General features: G+C 39.1%; 1 protein-coding gene across 2 annotated transcripts in view; it reads right to left on the bottom strand.

Annotated features, from left to right (window-relative positions):
• arid5b (AT-rich interaction domain 5B) overlaps window positions 1–22,746 on the bottom strand; it is a 77,092-nt gene that overhangs the window by 38,180 nt on the left and 16,166 nt on the right. For both annotated transcript variants that reach the window (XM_084948045.1, XM_084948046.1), the window contains one exon: window positions 3,334–3,564. In XM_084948045.1, coding sequence (XP_084804171.1) covers window positions 3,334–3,564 — 231 coding nt within the window. The remainder of the gene's footprint in view (window positions 1–3,333; window positions 3,565–22,746) is intronic.

Raw genomic sequence — 22,746 nt, 5'->3', positions numbered from 1 at the left:
GAGAATGCATGATAATTATAAACAAAATCTGTGTCATTCCCCGCGAGGAAAGCAGCTGCAGGGGTGACAGGCGATGCTGAACATGAATATGGATCACAGGACTAAAGATCTGGTAACTGACGCAACCCCGGTTTTGCTCGAGCTGGCTCAAAAGCAGGGACGCTGGTAGTGACGTGGATGAAAAAACAAACAAACACGAGCTTGGATTGAGTCAGATGAAGAACGTTTCAGATTAATGTCGTTAATACACCAGGAATAACTCTGCACCATCTCCGCACCTTAGTGAATTTCAAGCAAACGCAGAAGAAATGAAAGCCATTATATAGACAACAGCAGCCCAAGTACGCTAATGTTTCATTATCATCTCTTTAAATGCAGATAAATGAGAATGAGAGTGCACTGAACATGCTCAAATAAAATGACATATGCTGCTTATTAAATAATCATCCCCTACATGATTATGTTGTACATGCACATATTGTAGTGCTCTGTTGAATCCATAACCAGGATGCCAAGAATAGACTGGATTTCACCACCATCTGACGGCTGCATTTCACACACTTCTATACCAAAAGGCTCAGTGAAACTCTTTTTTTTGCCCTCTCGTCTTCTTTACCTCCTGAGGTAGCTTGACACACTTTCATGAATTAGCCTAGACAAGATGGACAGCTATTACAGCTGCCACAGCAGATTTAGCTGAATCCAAAAGGTCAGAATTAGCATTGAGAGAAGCACAGGGAAGAAAAAGTCCTAAAATTGTTCCCCGGATCAATTTCTAACATTTTAATATTTCACAGCAGCACAGTATTCCTTCTTACGTGTCCACTGTGCTAGTATTTATCGTAATAAAGGTGGATTTAATATGGCGTTTATAGCTGCTTTTTCATATGGAGCCTATAAATGGGAGAAGAACTTTACTCAGCAGCTGTGTATATGTGCAAAAACCCATGTGTGTGTGTTTAGGCCTACAAGTAAGACACCCTTGAGGCTTTAACTCACCTGCCAGAGTGAAGAAAATTACTTAGCTCTGCTGTTTTGAAACAAATCACAATCAAGTCTCCTAGCAGCAATTCCAGCAGAAATAAAACTCTGCTTCAAAACTAGTAAACCCTTAAGTGAAGAACATTAGAAATCTGGTTGCCTTAGTCAAAAAAAAGTGGAATTCCTTTAGGCTATGAAAATAAACCTTTAGCTTAAATGTGGCTCACAGAGGAATGGTATTATTGAGCCAAGTGAATGAGCAACAGCCGCCACAGGATGTTAGCGTTACTATTCATAACTTATTTTTCCTATGCCTAAAACCGTTTTCCCTTCTGGTCTCACCTCTGCTGCTCTCTTAAAATGCAATTACCTACTGGCAAATTTACAGGAAAAGAAAAACAATGACTTTTGACCAGAGGAGTCGTTAATGTGAATGTCAAACCGATGCTGCACAAGAACCCGCTGAGCAACCGAGCAGAGGAAATATATATAGAGAGATGAATCACTTTAATCCTTTGTTTTAGACCAACTCTGGGTTTAATACATGGATTCAAGAGAGGCAAGGAAAGCGGATTGAATGGCAAACAGACATGTTCCAGCACTTCAAGGCTCTTCTCCGGAAACGCTGAATGCTTTCCATAGGTGTGACTGATGAGGATGTTTGAACAGTAGACACTCAATAAACGCAAATATACTGAAAGTATGTCATAAAGCAAAAGGTGATTCCTGATTCCTCTCTTGGTTCTAATTATGTAACGTAAACTAAAAAAGCATTGATCAAAAGTACATTTGGTTTCAAAGTAAAAGGCAAACAGAGGAAACAAACAAGGGAGTGACGTGTTATGAAGACAAATCACAGCTTTGAAAAACATAAAACATTATTATTTTTATATTTATTTAATTATAAACCAAGTCAGGTAACAGGTTTTTTTGTATCAATATCAATCCAATCCTCTCTTAAACAGCTTTTAGTGATATATTAGTGGATACAGCATACTATGTGATGAATACGCCCTAACAGGAGGGATCTCGGTTATGCAACATATTTTCTGTCATTTAACTTTTTTAGCTTTTTTAGGGAACTTTTAGTATAATTTCTGATTTGTCAGCACCATTCAAACATTCATACTCTTATATATTCATTGCATAATAAACTGCACAGTTGCACTCGTCTGTTTTGCTTTTTCCTCCTCAAGCATAACTTCACAAACCTGACAAGATGACAGCACCGGTGACAGGTCTCACTCATGTTCTCGCTAACATTTACTCGACTTACACGGCTCTGGTGATTGCTCTCTTTATGGCACGTCACTCAAAGCGTTGTTAAGCATTTGCTCGACAGTTTAGGCAAATGGGCTGCGTTTAACTGTTTGTTTGTCTTTTTATTTGATATTCACTCCAGTGATTTTGGCGGGTGTTGTGCCAATACAAACACCAACTATTGGTCCAGCTCGGCCCTAATTTTACATTTCCAAGAAAAAAACTAAATAAAATCTAGTTATTTAAAAGTTAAATAGCATTCCAGTGTTCTAACACGTCGTACTATGTGAGAGAAAGGGATCTGAATCAATGCAGCAGAGCCGAAGGTGCGGTCTTATTCTCCTTTGTGCCAAAATCTGGCACCGACATTACCCGCATTCAAATTAGCCACTGACAGTTTGGAAATGTGGGTCTATTATGTTAATGGCAGTTAGCGTCATGCAGAGATAGAAAGCAAATTCACAGAAAGATAAGCTCAGTTTGTTTTAACTCCACGCCCCCAGATGTGCTTTTGTCACTTTCAAAATTCACATTCAACAAGTCAACTGAAGTGATTTCACTTTAATGTTCAAACTCAGCCTATTGAAAAATTCCTTGTCATTAAGCCAAGCAGGGCTGTTTTTCTCAGCTCATTAAATCCTATATTTTTTTCACAGCACAACAGTATTTGGCATGGGAACCAGAATAATTCACTGGCTCTGTTTTTCTTTGTCCTCTGATGGACTTCGTTTTGATAGGCAGCCCTTAACAAGTGAAAATATTAAATGAACTAAAGTACTTTTTCACCATTTCACAATTTTCACACAATGGAACTAAATTACTTGGCCCAAAATGCCAATTTCCCACTAAAAGCAGACTTGAACAAATGGTCTGGGTAACCAAAATGACATAATTGGGAGTTTGAGATGAACCGTACTGTGAGAATGAGTTTTAAGAGTATGTTCAAAGATCAGGACATGATGAGTTTGATGTTTCATGGGCCAACACTCAAAGTTCCATAAACTGGCACTATAATAGCTGCTGGCATTCAAGATGAGCTAATATGATAATGTATCTAAAGGCTACAATCAAATCTCCAGCTGCCACACTCACCAAACTCGTCGCAGATGCTCTCATTCTGCAGCAGGGTGGGGTGTTCGAAGGTGTCCCGGCAGTACAGGATCCTCGTGCTTCCATCCAACGCAGCAATGCCGCCCAGCGCCAGCACCGTGTGGTCTATGAGCAGAGAGGACGGCTGCTCTCTGAGCCGTGCCAAAACGGAACGGTAACGACAATACTGAGGGTAACTGAGGACTAAAACCTTGCGCCCATCTTCTTCCTGGCCTGGAAAACAACAAACAACAAAAAAAAGGCACGGAGTTAGAAGGGCCACAGAGGTTACACATACTTTAATTTGACATTGAACTGTAACTGTTTTGCTTTTTTCAAGTGCCCCTCTAAGAGTTGTAGAGAAGGGCAACACATCCACTCTTCCATTTCTCTTCGGCTTTTATGATTTCATTCTAGCTCATCGATCATTATTCGGCTACTTTTATATTCAAGCACATCTACTGCCAGTGTACTGTGAATATGAAATTATCTGTGATCTCAGACTTCGTCCTAATGAAACTTTATTTGATTCACAATAAAACCAAGGAGGATCAATATGTAAACCAGCAGAACAAACTTAATACTTTATTTTGTTTCAAGAATTTGTGAAAGGTGCCACATCTGCACTGTTTTCAGACGGACAGGTGTCCCTTGCGAGCTGATATCTCATCACAGTGATTTCTCTGTGTGTATCAGGAAATGCATCGAATTAAGGAAGCAAGATTCTCTAACGCTGCTGTTTCATTGTGACTTTAAATAGTCTTCATGAAAGTTCCACATCCTTTCCTTGTAGTAATAATACACTTCAGCAAACTGACAAGATGACTTTCATGAGTGCAAACATATGACGTTGCTGGGCGGCATGTTCGAAATGCATGACATGCATAGCTGCTTGGGTGACAAGAGGAATGTCAAAACAACTCCAGATGCCTTCTTTTAACAAGCAAGTTCAAGGATGGGAATTCTCAAACAGCAATTTAAACAAGGCTGGTGTGAATCAGTGTTTGCAGGTATCTGTGTACAGCCACTTGCTGATAAATGTCTGAATTTGGTATTTATATAACAATCTCAAAAAAGAATTACGGTTTGTCGCCTTGCTTCAAAAGCTACACTCACTGCTTCACACAGGTAATAGCAAACCCTCCCACTGGAGCCAGACTTTACTTTTGTGTGATTAACATTCCATTTACAGTGTGTAAGTTTGACTAATGCATTATCACCTGTGACAACTGACTGGCAGAGAAACCTCTACTGTTATTTGGAGAACCTCAGGACAGAAAGTGCACACTAAGCTAATACAATAAACTGCCATAAATCCCAGGAAGATATGCTGATAGACAGTCGGACAGTTAATATTATACTGGCACCGTGTAAGAGCCTAACTAAGAGACTAGCCTGCTTTTAACTTTCGACTTCTGACAATGGTGCTAGATGATTGTTAAAGGCTCAACAGAGGTTTCACAATTCACCCTGAGGGTGCATGACTGTGCGTATGCAATTTCAGTGCAGCCCATCAAAAAGTTGTTTAAATATTCAAGTCTCAACCTGAGCGCTGGGGCAACAGACAGAATGCCATTCCCAGCTAATAAAATGCCATAAAGACACCGTTGAACAAAAACAACTGAAAGTGTACAATGACACAGAAAGATAAAAATGTAACATAAAGTCATACAAATACAAAGCTCCGTGACAAAAAGATGACAACTTATTACAGGAAAAGGAAACCACTAGAACCACATATATATGTAGGGTTTGATATGATGTGCTCTGAAAGTTTTATTTATATTTGTTATGTGTTTATGGCCTTTCTCCTTCATAATGATGCCTGAGTAATCGCTTATATATTGATGTTATGCAACTAGGGTGTTGAGGTTACAGGTTACTGACAGTGATTAAAATGACAGTTTTAATGTTTAATTAGAACAGAATGTATCTCCTGCCACCCACATATCAGATATATGATAATCCCTAACTAATTACATGCCCGGTTAATGTTTATTCAGCAGGAGAGGGTTAAGCAAGGCACTTTAGTAAAGAAATATTGCTGTAAATATCGGCCAAGCTGAAGCCATGAGAGAAGCATTTCCTGCTTTTTAAAACGTATATATATCTTGTGTTTCCTGTTGGACTACTTCGCAGAAACTGCATGCTCTAGTAAATCTGTCATGAGAACCTACTCCTTTACAAACAATAAATGGAAATGATCTGAATATACACAGAAGCTCTGGCACTGCATCAACTACTTTGTGTAATATAACATCATCAGGGCTGACCACGGACATGCAAATGTTTTCAGTGAACTGCATGCACAGTACTAGTAATTGCAACAAAACATTTGGGCACGAGTGTTGCTCTCTTTCACCAGAATAAACAGGTGCTATGAAGTGTGCTCAGTGCACATGACACACTGGAAACAACTCCTTGGCACTCCAAGCGCTAGCAGTGGTTTTAGATGCAACTATCAACAGTACTATCAGAGCAAGTCCATACAAAATATTTTTTATTTTTATGAATAAACTGGAGAATTCTTTTTACACAAAGGCTGCCTGCCAGATCTGAAAAAGAAAGTCAGCCACATCAGCAATAAATCTGTAAAGATATATTGGGTGTACCTTTATGGAGGGGGGCTACTTAAAAAGCAACAAAAAGGAATAGCTAAGAGTAGGTTAAAATGAATGTCAACTGAGTTTCCAGCCATGAGCCCTGAATGTGAAACGACTCACTTTAATCTCTGTAAACTGAACTTTAAGCTAGCTCTTGTGAAGTCTGAGCTTGCACAACACTGAACTTCATACGCGGTTTTTTGTTCCAAACAATGAACTAGGTATGCCAATTATAGCCACTTTCATTTCAACTTTTCAAATGCCAAAGTATACATTTTCTAATGTCCTCATTTTTTCTGAACAGCAGAGCTAAATAAAGCTAAATGAATTACCCTGCTACCACAAAACGAGCAAATTCAAGAAACTGCAACTGCTGAATTTTCACTCACTTGGTGTAACAGTAGCGTTTAGAAAAACAGTAAAACTGATACTGACTAACAGTTTCAACTCTAAGATAATATGACAAATGAATATGAGGTAATGTTAAATTGATAAGTTCAATAAGTCCAGGGTGTACTCGCCTCTTGACCCATCAGAGTTGGGATAGCTGGCAGACCGTGAGTAATTGCATAAGCGTGAAAAAATGGAGGCATAGTAAAAGCTCACGTGTTGTAACCCTGTAATTATAGAGTACAATCATAAAGAAATGACCTAGAACAAAGAACAATACTAGATAATGATCTGACATAAGCCAATCATAAGGCACACAGATAATATGCAAGTGCTTTGTTTCTTAAAAGCAAACACAAATCTGTAAACATCAGATTTTTCAGACTCACTCATTTTAATAGGCTGTTGTTTGCAGTAAGGTCTTAATACTATTCTAGCTTACTAACCAGACTACAAGGTTCCACAGCTGATGAAGTAGAGTCAAGCAGTTTGAAACACGATTTTTATATGAATTATTAACCACCCTGTCTACTTTTACAAAGCCCTTGGACATGACATTCATGGGAATTTCTGCTGGTGAGTTAATATTTCAGGGGGAGGCTAACTAGCAAGCTTTTCACCTTGCCTTGCTACAGACAGTTTTAAACAGATTTTAAAAATGCATTTTCCCTTTTGTGGTGGTATTTTCTGAAGCTGCAGGCTGATAAAAATCACTGAAATGTGCAGCAGAAGCAGGACAGGAAGGACTCTATTCATAACATATTTACAACAGCTGCATTCCCAACAATTAGCGTAATTAGTTCCACTGTACTCCAACATGCGGACCACCTCAAAAGAAATTATTAAAACCATTCAGCCACTCCACTCACACATATATTCACATGCTACAAAGTCGCTACAAAGCCCACAAATGTATGAACACACATTTTACTGCATACATATCCCACAGCAGTCACACACATTTATCCAAGATTGCGGCATTTGTCATTCGCAATTACAGCTCAGAGGTAGAGCAGGCTTTGTTTCCAAATGTCAGGGATTTTATTGTAAGCGGTCACCGTCAGAGCTGCTCTTTCTCCCGAGGACCCTCACAGCATTTCACTTGATTAGATTCAATTTGGAGTGAGAGCCGCAGGGCATTAATAACTGTACAAAGGTGTTGTAAAGTATGCATGTCAGTGTGCGCGCGTGTGTTGGTGCGTATAATGCACATTGAGTGCAAACACACTTTAAAAATTCCTTTTGTTCTTGCAGCCCGACCTTTCAAAATAAAGGACGTCCTTATCTTAATGTAAGCGTCCTAATTGGTTGGGGCTGTGGCTGTATCACTGGAGAGCTGAAGACATTGTGAGAACATTATGCAATTTGTTTCTCTCTCTGAGGACCTCTTTTCTATTTTCTCTTTCTGTCTCTCTGTCCTTTCCTAGTGGTAGTATGGCGTGTTGATCAAACAGCTGCGGTGCGGCAGATTATTTTCAGAACATGCTGTAAAGCTTCTGACCTCATAAACTACAATAGTGTCAGGGTCATAACTGCTCTGCAGGACAGCTGATAATATAACCACTCAGTCAGAGCAGCACAAAATAAATTCCAATACTTTACAGTACACAGTAAAGTGAAAAGGAATACTAATCATTAAATATTACATCCCCTGTGGTGCTTTTAAAACACGTATTACACTTAAAGGGGCACTCAGCTTATTTTCACCTCCCTGTAGCCTGCTGTATCATCTGCTGTGACTCTGGAGGAGCTTTCTAAAGTTTCAAAATATAATGCTGATGATGTCATCGTGCTAGCATTAAGGTTATCTAAGCTTGGACCAGCACTTTCCAAATATATAACTGAAAAAGTGCGGCGTATAAAAGATGTGGGGGTAAACAAGCCAAGAAGGCCCTAATCAGAGACGCTATTGAGTTGCATTACTGGAGCTCAACTCATAGCGAGGAATAAAAGGCAGAATATTTTGGCATCTCGTGCTTGAATTATGACTTATCTGGTTGGCTATTGTTTCCAATGTGGAGTCAGTGTTAGTCGGTACAGTCACCACTACTTAAGAAATAGGGCTGCCACGATTAGTCGACTAGTCACGATTACGTCGACTATCAAAATCGTCGACGACTAATTTAATAGTCGACGCATCGTTTGAAGCTTTGTAAGATCACAAAAGACGCAGGAATAAGTAGTAGGATTTAAGAGTGTAATAACGGACTGAAACAGAAGATGGCAGCACTGCATGTAAAAGGATGCCAGCTGCCGTTAAACCCCGAAGAAGAAGAAGTAGCTCTGTCCCAGAATTCATAGCGCAGCCCTGCTCAGTTTCCAACAATGGCGGCAGCTAGTTAGTTTTAATGTTACTCTTATTATTCTTTCTGGGTCACAAAATAAACGTTTAACATATTTTCAGGCGAGAATGTAGCTGTGTAAACCTCAAATATCTGCTCAGTTTATCAAGACACCACATATTTTCAAAAGCGCTCCGACGTTTTCAGAGACGTCTGTTACCCACTAGCTCGATAGCGAGCCGGGGGCAAGGCTCACTAGAGCCTTGAGAACACCGGACTCCCGGCTTCAAACCCACCTCCGTCTTTCGCTACTCAGGTTAAACATATATAAGTCACTTAGATAACTTAAATATTTTATTGTTTGGCTTTTTTAGTATTTTATTTGTTCCTGAGTAAATCGGTTTGGCTGAGATCAAAGTTATAGTTTTTACACAGCTGAATAAACGTCAGGCAGAAGGCTGATTATCAGAAGTGTGAGATGCTCCAGAATTTACTCCGGTGTCCCGTTATATGTTAGATATCAAGGAGCAGACGGCTGAGTTTATTAAACTTCACCTAAACAATCTGCAAATTTCATTAAAATTTAATAAACTATTATCTTGTCTTTATTTTTAGTTAGCACCTTAAACACTTAAAGCTGTAAGTTAATGATAGTTATATAAGAGCAGATGCTGCTGGTGCAATAAGCTGTAGTTTTACGTCCAATGGATGATGATCTGATTAGTCGACTAATCGCAAAATTAATCGGTGACTAGTCAACTATCAAAATAATCGTTTGTGGCAGCCCTATTAAGAAATATGTCTGGTCTCCCTTTTCCATCCACCGGAATGCTGCACAATCAGATAAAATCTACCATCTCCACTCCCCGCATCCCTGCTGTTATCGCTGGATTTGAGCTGATTCTCAGTCTTGTGATCACTTTGCATGCGAGGCCCATTTCTATTACTTATGAATGTAAATATTCTAAGTAGCACATCTCTTCATGGTACTATTTGATGGATAGGAATCCTTTAGTGTACATAATACCTTTGCATAGTGCTATATACCAAATATAATCAAAGGAATTCACTATATATATATATATATATATATTAGGGGTGCAACGATACTCGTATCGATATTGAACCGTTCGATACAGTGCTTTCGGTTCGGTACGCATATGTATCGAACAATACAAAATTTTTAATTTATTTTATCAACTTTCCTTCTGACGATGCTGTCTGTGTTGAGCGCTCAGTGGATCTGCGCTTGACAATGCAGCCTAGGCAAGTAGTCGAACACAGATTCACTGAGCGCAGGGCAAGCTAGCGAGACAGAAGTTAAGCTCTCCTTGCAACATGGCAAATTGAACCTCCCCCACCCTCATTCAGATCTGGCGTTTGGAACTATTTTGGTTTTCATGTGACGTATGACCCTGAAGGTAAGCGTGTCATGGACTAAAGTAAAACAGTATGTTGGATGTGCCACGCAGTGCTCAATTACATTGGTGGGAACTAGTGTGTTAGCGCAGTTAGCTCGTTTACGTGTTGGCCGTCCAGCCCCATGCACGGGGCGATCCGTGGTAGCTATATAAAACCTTGGTAACGGAGATTTGCCGTGTTGTGGCATTAACGTCATTTCAACGAGATTAACGCTGACAGCACTAGTAGGAACACAACGAATATGACTGCACATTTACTCCGACAGCATCCTAGTGCAAAGACAAGTGGAAGCAGACAAAAACAACAAGCACGCATGCTACAAACTTTACCCGAGTCATTTAGACAGCCGTTAGCACATGATTCTCCTTATGGGGACCTGATATGTTTAATATGCTGCTGAGAATATAGCCCAGAAGAAGTGTATAGTATAGCTTTTATTTTGGAAAGAGCCATTTCTCTTTAATAAAGTCTCTTTTCCAAAGATGAGTGATTCCTCAATCAGATAGATTTATTTTTTTTATTACTTTGTTGTTTCAGCAACATTAAATTTAAAAACTGTACTTTTGAGTTAAAATAGATATTTATAATTTTCATAAATGACAAATTAAGAAGGCATGAAAATTTTTTTTGTATCGAAAAAATATCGAACCGTGACACCAAAGTATTGAACCGAAGCGAACCGTGAATTTTGTGTATCGTTGCACCCCTAAAATATATATATATATATATATAGTTGTGGAAGTTTTCCATATGTATGTATTTGTGTGTGTGTGTCAGATTCAGCAATTCAACTTAGTTAAGGAGTCATAAAGAGAATACTTCTTCTCCTTTTGATTTGAGCTGTCCAAGAGACTGCTAAAAAACCTTGATCCATTTTCTCATGGCTTTCTGTTATGGTACTACCGAGAATAGCATTAATACTAGCTAATTCAACACCTCCATAGACTTGTCTCTGGTATGCAAGGCCTCCAGAAGAAAATCAATTCAAAAATGTACTAATGCAAAAAAGGGCTTTTATTAACATATGTCTATAGTTTGATATTCAGTCTTGCAGAAAAGGTTTGCTCTAGCTGTAGACACTTCAAGGATGACTGAGTTACTAAAGCAAAAAGTGCATTACAGTAATTTAATCAGGATGTGACAAAAGCATGGATGGGTTTCACTCTGTGTTGAGATGACAAGATTGGGCTGATCTTTAAAATATTCCCCAGATTAAAGAAGCATGACTGAAACATTTCTGTAATATGCAAATAAAAATGCGAGCTGGAGTCAGTCTTTTTTGTTTTTCAGACACAGGCATTACACAACTACAGCAAGAGTTCGGGAATTGTGCAACAGGGTGAGGGCTGGTGATTAAAATGTATGTTTTAGCTTTGAGGCATCGAACCTCTAATGTCAGGAAGACAATTATACAAGAAAGTCTGCAATACTCATTTGTGGGCTGGAATACTTTAAAAATGACATCAGTCAGGAAGCATAACATTAACAAATGTTTCTCCCTTTATTTTTCTATCATGGGAACATTTTAGAGTTTCAGGTATACAAGCAGGACTGCATGCAGTGAGTCCATACATTATGTTAATGGTGTCATGACCCACGTAAATAATAAGACAGATGATGCACAAATGAAAGGGAACCGAAATGGGGAGCAAAGCACAAAAAGTGAACAAACTGAGAAGTTGCAGTGCACAGTTTTCTTTTTATACTTTTGGTTTGAATACGTGAAATAAAACAACTGTACACCAGATGTAGTATTTCCTTTTTAAAGGGCCGGAACACAAGATTTGATAGTACTGATTTCCTGGCTTATCGGCAGCCGCTGTTCTTTATTCAACAAATAAAATGGAAAAACAAATGAGACTCAACTTGCAGGGTAAAGTTGCTGATAATTCATTTGGAAATCCATCACAGAGAACAAATGAAATATCTGCTTTGATGGTGCATTCAAGGAAATGCGTAAATCTGAGAGCCTGCCAAACAGCAACTTTTTAATGTGAAGCATGATAGAAAGAATGAATGTCATCTTTTTTGCAACATCTGTGTCTGCCTCCTGTCAGAGGTAGACACAAAAGTTCCAAAAGTTGATTTCCTCTCAGAATCACTCATCTATGACATGCTTTTGGAAACCCACTCATCTTTCATAGACATCCAGCTCACCGAATTTCCCTTGAATACATCATTGCGATTTAAAACATAAAATTACTCAACTTCTTTTTTCACTAATGACAGCAAAGTCTTATGAGTTGTGCTGCGAGGTATGTCAGCTGTACCGGTGTACCAGTTATATTGTCTTGCATGACGTGAATTGTTCAAATACAGCTATAGTCATACATCTACTCCACCCACAGTGACATCGAGCCAGGTGAGTCAAGGAAGGACTTAAAGGTGTTTCATCTGACTTAAGAATAATTTGTACCACAAGGTTCGCAAGAATAGATTGTTTTCAAAGCTGCACTTCACAGCTCAGCTGTGGAAACATTAAAATAAGACAGCGGCAACAAAAAGTTGCATTACATCTAACCGAAAAGCGGAACAGAGAGCCTGTTAAGTGCTAATTCTCTAGCCCTGTGCCAAATAGTGAATTCCTGTTAACAGAGTCTGTGTGCAGAATACATATTATTGTGGGTGTGTGGTTTTATTTGTGCTTTATTTCTCATTTTATGATGACATTTAAAGGTTTTAAATTCTACAAACAGAACAATGAACTGTTGGGAACCTATATAAAGACCCACTTATAAAGAGATATTGTACAAACTTTTGGTCACACCAAATAGTATGACTTTCTAATTCTTTTATAAGCATTATAAAATGGCATTTACATATTAGTTAATATGTGCGATGATGTGCTGCACGACATGTTTAATGAACATATTTGATAAAACAACTATCTACAGCATACAGTAGCTCTAATGAGGTAGTGTGTAAAGTAAAAATAAGGGTTTTTACTTCTACCACAGCATAATAAAAGCAACACGCAGTAATCCATGTGCATAAAAAGGGATGAAAGGAGATTGTACTGTGGTCCCACTGTACAGGAATAAGTATGATGAGAAGAAGCTCAGCCACTATAACATATTTTGTGTAATTACACCAAATGAAGAATTTCTCTTTAATAACAAGCATGATAAACGAGTCATCATAATCAAAATCTCAGAAATGCTGCATTCAACATGAAACTCATTAGTTGAGGTTGAAGCAGCTGCTCTGGCAGATGAATAGCAATTGCAATGTTAGATGAAACATCATTGATATCATTGAATTTCAAAACCAGCAAAATAAAAGGGTGATCTATTTGCCGCATCTTTGAGCTCCTCTGCTTTTCATTGGAGAATTTCTGTAGCGGCTTTGAAAGTTGGGAATAAAACTAGTTGTAATACGAGGGTTGCTGACAGTTAAAAGCAGATCTGTGCTAGCTAATTAAAAACCAAATGCTACTCATGTAAACTGTGTCATTTACATTCAACCAAGCTTAAAAATATTCAAACTGCCCACAAGCTCTGACAAGATCTTTCAAGCAAGTGTGCTCATTTCTCTTGTCACAGACAAGCAGGAAGAAGCTGAAAACCATTACTCTCATGCTCTCTGTCACCCGCTGTAGTCCTTAAATCACTCACTCGGCTCAAATTTGCTGTTGTCAACATTTCCACATTATCTGCTCGGCCAAGGAATTTACTGGATCCCCCTGCTGCTTTTGTGGGGTTGGCGAGAAATGGCAAGGCATGTAACCCGGAGCCAATAATGTCACTTTCATATTTGATTTTTTTTTCTCCTTCCTTTTTTAATCCCACGGTAACACCAAAACAAGTCCAAAAGCTTAAAATATAGGGACAAGTGAGGCTGCGGTGAAGAAAGGGGGCAGAAAATAAGTAGGGAAAGTAAAGAAAAGTAGGTTCTTGTTTGGTATTCTCCCTCCATACTGTGGGCTCTCTTCTCTGTGCTCTGTATTGATCTTCGAAACTGCCCTGTTTCCATTTAGCCTCTTCTCATAATATATAACACAGCTCTGATTTATTCACCTCCTTTCTCTCTCCTACTTTTCAATGAGGGGACATGACACTGAGAGACAGCAGGCGCCCGATCTGGCTGTTGGTTTCAGGTTATTGAAACCTGACCAAATAAAGAGGGAACGGCATCTGTCAATGACACCAAATGGAAATGATGTGTGGGGGGCATCACATTTACACTACAGGCAACCTCATGTTTTCAATGAAGACAGAATTACATAAAACAATGAAATAAATTCATTGAATTTGCATGATTCATCGCCTATCCAATCTGTGAATGACTACACTATCTGGGATAAAACAAAATGTGCTAGAACATTTCGCTAATTGCAACCTAGTCTGTGCAGTAAACAAAATCACATTAATCACACCGGGGATGCAGCAGCATCAATAAATCACTATAGTAGAGTAAAACAAAGCAAAGCCATCACACAGACACTAACGCACAGTTTATTTTCTTTAAAGGGAGTAAAATTGAAACAATATTTCAAATTTGTTTAATGGATTTGCACAAAATAACAAACTGTGTTTGCAAATGACTCAGTGGCCGTCCATCATCAACATTGCATCAGTCACACACACTGACTCGCCTCTCCCCTGCTCATTATATCAGCTGCAAGCTGTGCTCTCACAGACAAATGCACACAATGTACACAGCATACGTTCTGCCTTTTAGATCAAAAGACAAGCTGAAATCTAACTATCACAGTGAGTTGGCTGAGATGATTTCAATCAGGACATTTTTTGACAATTTATTTCCTTTCTCAGAACAGATATGACAAGTTCATAAATCAATTCCCATAAATCAACTATAACGAAAATGATCATGTAGATGAACTGTACTGAACTGAAGACTATTCCTACATGAGCAGCCACCGTTTTTATGCCGTATTAGCAAACAATTACATCCCAACATCTAATACGAAACAGTTCATTTTTAGTGGCTAATCAATAAAAAAACCTCTCACCTGAGCCATTTTAGCTTCTTTAAGCTTCTTTCATGTTTTGGTTTTAACGTCAACACACTTGCATCTTTGTGCACAGCTGGATGCCCTAAAAACCTACTAAGCAACTCATTACCTCAAGCATACCAACACAGTATACAGCTGGTGAACACAGCTTAGCATTTAGCAGCTGAAGATCCAGATATTTTCCCTCAAGAATTGGTGGAGATCAAAACAGAGTGGAAACAACCAGAGTATGGAAATAATTTTTACCAAATTAATCCAAGTGCTGTTGTTGCCCCGTTTCTGTTTGTTAACATGCCCACTGTAATAAGTTTATCATTGTTAGCTGTTGTATTCACAGATCACTCAGTGGCCACAAATTGGGCAAAAGGACAAATACACAGTACACTATTTGCTTGAAACTGGGGCATTTGGAGGAGCACAAAGCAGTTCAACCTCAGCTGGTGTGTATTATTATTAGTACATTTTTTAAAGTCAGCTTCTTAAATTAGCACTCTGATCTGATTTGCTTTCTGTATAATGCTTTGAACAAACTGTATTTTCTCACCTGCATTTTTTATATAAAATATCATTATTTACTGCCAGTATAATGTATCACTGCATATGCTGCTATATAGATATTTTGCCCCACCCCTCACATGAGCACTATTGTAATCTGTGATTGTTACAAATAAATGTTCACAAAAGCCTCTCAGAAGCATTTTCTGCCTTTTAGCTGCGTTTGCAAACATAGTTTGTTCCCAACATTTATATTTTCACCAGAATGTTTTATATTTTAATACACCCTGTTGAGCACAGAGTCTGGTCTTTTGTTTATTGCGAAAGTGTTTCAGTGACAAGCTGCGAAACAAGTAAACCACAGCAGAATTTCAAAGCTGACAAACAATGTGGAAGCAGGTTTGTCACAAGGTGGAGACTGACACAGGCGCAGTTTACTTAGGGATATTTTGTTATAAATATGACTGTTTGGAACACATTGAGCTTACCGGCGGATAGCTAAAAAGCGTTATGTGCTCCAACATAAGAAGGTGAATGAACTGTACCCATCAGGAATTCAAGCTGATCACATCTGCTGCTCTGCGTGAAAGCTGTGATATTAAAAAAGTATCAGATGGGTGGAGTGAGTATGACTTAGTATGTGAGAGTCTGGCTTTTACGTGCACATGCCTAATTCTTGCAAGAGAATAATATTCTCACAAAAGGGCACCAAAACCCAGAGGAAATGTTCCACTGAAACTGTACAGAGGGCAAATAGAAAAAGAGAGTAACAAAGAGAGAGAGTAATACATAAAATAGAGAGAAAGAGAGCCCTCCATGCATGCTGGCTCCTGTTCTTAATTATAGTAAAGCACTAAAGTGCCTCATTCATTTCAGCAGGGTGGGGCGGCGGACTGTGACAAAGGGAAAAAAAAGAAAAAGGAAAAAAAAAAAGAAACGTTTATATAATTTTCACCTCAATTTATTCAAGTGTGAGGCACAAGGATTGAGGACACACAGCTATGCATACAAACACTAGTATGCACACACACACACATATAGAGAAAATTCAACTTCCCTCAGCTTAATTCCTTCCCAGATGTTTTTGCGGTTGATGGTGGTGGGAGGGGGGGGTTCAAAAACACACACCCATATTAAATGTTTTCAGTTAAACAGGCAAGAGAAGAGAAGAGAAGAGAAGAGAAGAGAAGAGAAGAGAAGAGAAGAGAAGAGAAGAGAAGAGACAAAAACAACACAAGCACTTTCCTCCGGTTGATTTATGTGATTCTATTACATTAAACATTCTTTCCCCTGAGCAGGCTCAGCTCCCTAGCAACCATCGCTCGCAGCCCTAATGTGTCTGGCACAGGGCCAGGGAAAGCTGCCTGCCTTATTGATTGCCAGATTGAAAAGTTTGCATTTAATAGGTCCTGTAATACATGAAGGAATTATTCAGAGAGGCTCCTTGTCAAAAACCCAAATTGGTTCTTTTGACTATAAAAAAACAACGGGGCCGTGTAACAAATGAGCTTTCAGAAAGCTCCTCTTTTGTGCCTGAAATGAAATTCGATGTAGCTTTGACCCTTCAGAATTATCACTGTCACCAGGAAGTAAACTCGAAACTGATAGCTATGAGGTTCGAGGCCACATTGTCGCTTAAGATGAGGAAGACAAGTTTGTGCCATGTTGATCCCCTTTTGTGCGGTGATGGATTGGCCCTAAACACTGTTCGCTGTCTGGTCCCCGGCTGCATCCTGACTAATGAAAGACTACTGCTGGGTTTTGGGGGTCAATCCACTTATAGCGCAGTCAATTCAGAGAGTAAAAAAAGCTGCTCTGCGAGAACCCAAAATGTGCAAATACCACAGGGAGTAAATTTAATCAACTATCTGTGGTTGGAGAAATACGGCTTCCTTTCAACTACACAAACAAGTGAAACCCTTCCCCGTGTCTCTTTCCCGCTCCTCAAACAAGCCTAAAAGCTGTTACACCCAGGTGATGATACTCTATCTGCTATGACGGCCACTTTCATTTGTCACGCGGCTCTGTCCAACACAAACTCAATTGAGCAGCTGTGATCAGAAATCTCAGAGGTTGTCAGCAACAGAGAGAATGAGGAATACATAGAGAGTTTCTTTGGCTCAGCCTGTAGAAGACAGCATTTTCAACCGCACATATCATTCTCCCGCAGAATGAAATGGATGACATGTTTGCCTTTAAATGTATCTTTAATGGGACAGCGAGTTCCCATTTAAGTGAGTTCTGCTGGAAGGTTAGAGCAAAGGAGGGAGAGGGAGAGAGAAAAAAAACACATCTTATCAGGAGATTGGGAATTGGGTCAGGCAAGGAATTACATGCCATTCTAGATCAAAGTTGCCGTGTGTATTTCCTCAAAGAAGGGCCCCTCATTATCAGCTCAGACTTATTTCTCAGGGCGTATACTCAGCATAGTGTGCAAAAGGAAACATAATTTAATGTGTTTTAGTAAAAGAATGAATAAAAAAAGAAAAGAAGAAGAAGAGGGACAAAAGAATAATACTGGAGGCTATTTGGGACAGGCATGTTTCCCAATGGTAAAACTGTAATGAGAGAGAGAGAAGAGAGGGGGTGTTTGCTGGAGATGCTGAGGGTGGGGTGGGGTGTGTGTGTGTGTGTGTGTGTGGGGGGGGGGGGGGGGGGGGGGGGGGGGTGTTGTTGTCATTCAGCATGGCTCCATTGCGAATTCCTGTCATTAAATATGAACTTCTCTTTCTCCCTCGCCCTATCTCTCTATCATCAGATCTGTATAGAGGAGGAAGGCTTTATATAAACAGCCTGTGCAGTTAAGCCAACTGGAACCCTTTTCAATAATTACATCCAGCACAATACTCAATTTACATTGCATTTATTTAGCTGGAGGATTTGACAATGTGGCAAAAAAAAGAGTGACATTAGCAGTAGATGATAACAACTAGAGCGGTGCGCTCCCCAAGGGGAGATGTTTTAGTCTGTGGCTTAGAGGGAGACTTTACAGATAGCAATATGTCATTAAAAACCAGTACCATCTGTTCACATTTCTTGTTTATGTGCTGTCATGGATATAAACCGTACTGAAGATACAAAAGCAAATCCGAGAAATGCAATCTGTAGGATTTTCTCTTGCATTCTTTGCTGTGCAATTAGTTGTGATTACACATTCCAGCAGCACCACAATAAAGAAAACAAGACCCACTAACAATTGTTTTCTCTCCACAAGCACTAATGATCTCTGTTTGAAGTTCCCAAGCTCAGTCCTACACAAACAGTTTTCACATAGCTGCTGTCTCATTCGCCTAACATACACAGTATCTGGCGAAACGAGCAGGTAATTTCTGATAAACTGCAGCCGTCTTGGCTCTAAACTCATTCATTCCAGATTACAGAACATGACCTCTGATGTGGCAAACCTCCATCCTGCGCTTTACTAACAGAGCTGTAATTACTGTAATGCAGCACATACAGTGTTTGTAGCTGCTTGTCTCACATTGCACAGGACTGATAAGAACTTCAGTGAAGAATATCTACCAGCTGTGATAACAAGTTTATGTGCACTGGTCATTCATGCCAAAAGGCTTCTTACTTCTCTCTGCTGGTTTTTTTTTATATTATTATTATGAAACAAGTCCAACAGGAATCTAAAATGACAGTGCAAGATATTTTATTTGTTCTGTATAGTGTTGTACTTTGACTACAGTATAATGACAAAGTGTTTGACATGAAACGAAAACAACATGAATCAGAGATTCTTTGGCAAAGGCCTTTGTTGTCTAAGAAATAACTTGCTAAGTTAGTCTTTGTGATGCCTGACAACATGGGTGTGTCATACTTTGCTCTTCATGAGAGTACAACACAGCTGTTTTTTCCCCTCCCATTCAGTAATTATCCTCAGCAATATAAATAAAATTTTGCACCTACTCTACAAGGCAGCAATTCTGTGACTAGGCTTTTGTTAACTTTAAATATTACCCTCTGACACTGTGAATGAAACAACAGCTTTCCCTGAGTTATGGCTGACGGGAAAATCGGGGAGGGGGGGAGGAGGGGCTGGCTGAATGCCTCTCATTTTGCCAAGTGCTCCTCGGGCCACCACATAACAAGGAAATGGACTGAAAGGTTGAGAAAGAAGACAGAGACGCATCAATGATCTATTGTTTGCAGGGAGGGCACTGCATACAACTCCTCTGGCAGTTAATATATCAAAGAAAGCCAAACATACTACACCATCTGCAACGAGATATTTTGCAAATACACATTACGTCATCTGTAGTTCTTTGGCTTAATAAAAGCATTAAGAACAGCTATGTACCCAGGCAAGTATGTGTGACTATGCGCACACACTCCCACAGCTTCCAACAAAGGTCTGGAATCTATCAAAGCATCCAAATTGCAATTACCTTTCAAAGGAGGAAAAATGCATTACAGTACCTCTGTGCTGTGAAATGAACGCAAGGCTATAATCTATACTGTGTACTACAGTTTACACCCTTCAGCGTGGCTGTGCACCTGTGTTTAGTTCAGCCTTACACATTATGAAATATATTATGTGGATGTTGAGAAGCTGATCCGCAATCAGCAATGAAAGCTATTTTTACCTTGGCAAGGGTCTGACTCAAAGTGTTTTTCCAACACTCTAATGCTATGATACAAATAAATGGTTATTTAATGTTCACACACTCTCACATACTGTAGAAGTCAAGAAGCTATTATTATCATCGTTCTGCAGAGTTCAGTCTTATTAATTCACGCACCTTCAAATCTTGAAAATAATGAGCCAAGTCTCTGGTATTATTAAGAGAGACAAGTGGAATTATTAAACTCGCCCAACTTGGAAGCTCACAATAAACTGATAAAATCTGTGTTTAGTTTTGTAAGAACAACAGAAATGTCACTTAGGAAATATTTTATTACAGCATCAGATTTAATGTATCTCTGCTTTAATGATGATGATGCAAAAATCTGGTCATTTATCTTCAGATCAGACACAGATGTGCCTGTGCTGATAATTATATGTTATTATAAAGTAATTAACAAGAACTAATGAGGCAAAGGTAAAGTCCTTGAAAAAATGCCACTTAAAGTAAAGTTAGCAATTCCAGTTTGGTAACTTAGTAATGTCTGTTTGTCCATCCATCCATTCAGCTGCTCACAGGGCTATAGTCTTACATTTCTATATCATTACCACTGATATATTTCACTACTGTAACTGGTAATATGTATATAATATGCAAAAAATGTCCAATTCTGGGCCAATACTGACATCCATATTTAAAAACAACAATTTGGCCAATAGGTGATTTTTTTTTTTGTTATATCATCGATTAATTTGCTTTTTGTTGCTCTTCATCAGACCATATTTGCCAATTATCCAGTGCAAAACGGATGGAATACAACAGATAAATATCAGCAGCCATCAGTAAATGGCATCTTATTTGCTGATAGCCTATACTGACGTTTGGCTAACATATCGGTGCATTAGCAGTCATTTACTGAATGATAAATAGTATTTTTGTGAGTAAATCTTACGATGTGCTTTGCCAAAACTATCACATACATAATCAAAAGGGAAAAAAGCTAATTTTCCCTGACTTGCAATGAAGTAGAATCATCAAACAGTATCAAATTTAAACAGTTGAAACTGAAAGCAACTAAAATGCCTCAGATCTGCACTTCAGTGGAGAACTTAACACTGCTCATCTTGTAGGTTTGACTTTCAAGCCTTTTTAATAAGCACAACAGGGCGTCCAGAGGAGGACATGCATTCATAAAGCAGATGGACTGGCATGCTCATAAAAAATTCAGGGTTATTAATTGTACAATCTGTGATGTCTAGAAAGCCTACTGAGCAGCACAAAAAAACATCCATATCTATCTATCTGAAGGCAGAATGTGAGGCTGTCATGCAGAAAGAAACATATCGGGGGAGATGTACACAAATCCTCTGCACTGAAATATTAATGCTGCCGTAATCCTTTAAATAGGCATCATATTACACATCATGTTTTGACATAGACTAATACAGAAATCTCTCTAAAAAGTCTGCTGGTTGGGTAACGCTTAAGTATGAGTCAGAGTAACTGGAACAGGCAGGCGATTTGCTTAAGAAAAGAAAGCAAATGTTTCTCAGTCAACACACAGCCTCAGATAAAGCCTCATTATCCATGTGATTTTAGAGCTTTCATAACAGCGAATCATTAAAAAGAATAATTTAATAATGAATCTATCAGGGAATTTGTCTTGGAGGCAGAGCTGCTAGCACATTATGAAAGCACCTCACTCTGTTTCTGTCTATTTAAGATGCCTGGCAGAGGTCACATCAATAGCATCTCTGTTGTTCCAGACCTGACTAATGGAGAGAAGAGAGACACAACTGTTGTTTCAGACCTCCCTAATGGAGAGACGGAGCTCTTCATTTCCTCTGAGGCCATTCTCATTGTTTAACCATGCACCAGCCTTCAGCCCCCTTCATTGCATAAGCCAAAAAAACACATTATGTGACAATCCAGAAATAAAATAACACAAATTATTGATGAATATAGCTATCTAAAGAAGCTGAATTTGATTACGGCGTGAGCCATAACAGGATATGGCTCGACTGTTGGGTGGTCTCTTTCTCTCTCTTTCTCCCATTCAAATTCGAGGCATGCTCAAACATCTAATAGATTTTTCCACCCCAGCACACAATTTACTGCTTACAGATTTAGAATTCTCTGGCTTCCGGCCAGGCCACAGTCAGAAGGGAATTAATGATATGAGCACATCAGTGAGGAAAAACAGCTTGTGATTCTCTCTCCTACAGGTCTGGGCATAATGAAGAAGATACTGCCATAAACCCCCCAAAAGAAAAAAAAAAACATAGCAAAGGAGGAGAGAAGAAAACAGGAGGGGGTGAGAAAGGCACATAATCAATACAAACACTCCATTAAATTACTTCAAAAGAGATTTTGGACAGTTTCTAGAATTAGTTCTGCAGAGAAAAAAAAGCAGAAGGGGAAGCAAATATGTCTGAGGGGCGGAAAGCAAACAAGTGCAAACGATACAATCTGCCACATACTCTGAACGGAGGAGTACAGTGGCAGTGTGTCTTACGAAAGCATGGCATTCTTTGCCTGAGTCACAACATACCATTACTCTTGTAACACCACAACTCAGTTGTCTTTATCTTTTTCAAGAAACTGCTTACTCCTTCCCACGTTGCAGTCGAAACATAAAATGCTTTCACGTGTGATAGTGACTCAGTGTCCCAAATATTGTT

The sequence above is a fragment of the Perissodus microlepis genome, chromosome 13, assembly GCF_051167445.1.
Source record: "Perissodus microlepis isolate ML-2025 ecotype Zambia chromosome 13, ASM5116744v1, whole genome shotgun sequence".
Classification (NCBI taxonomy): Eukaryota; Metazoa; Chordata; class Actinopteri; order Cichliformes; family Cichlidae; genus Perissodus; species Perissodus microlepis.
Note: the sequence above shows the minus strand (reverse complement) of the source record. Positions and strands in the feature narration are given on the sequence as shown.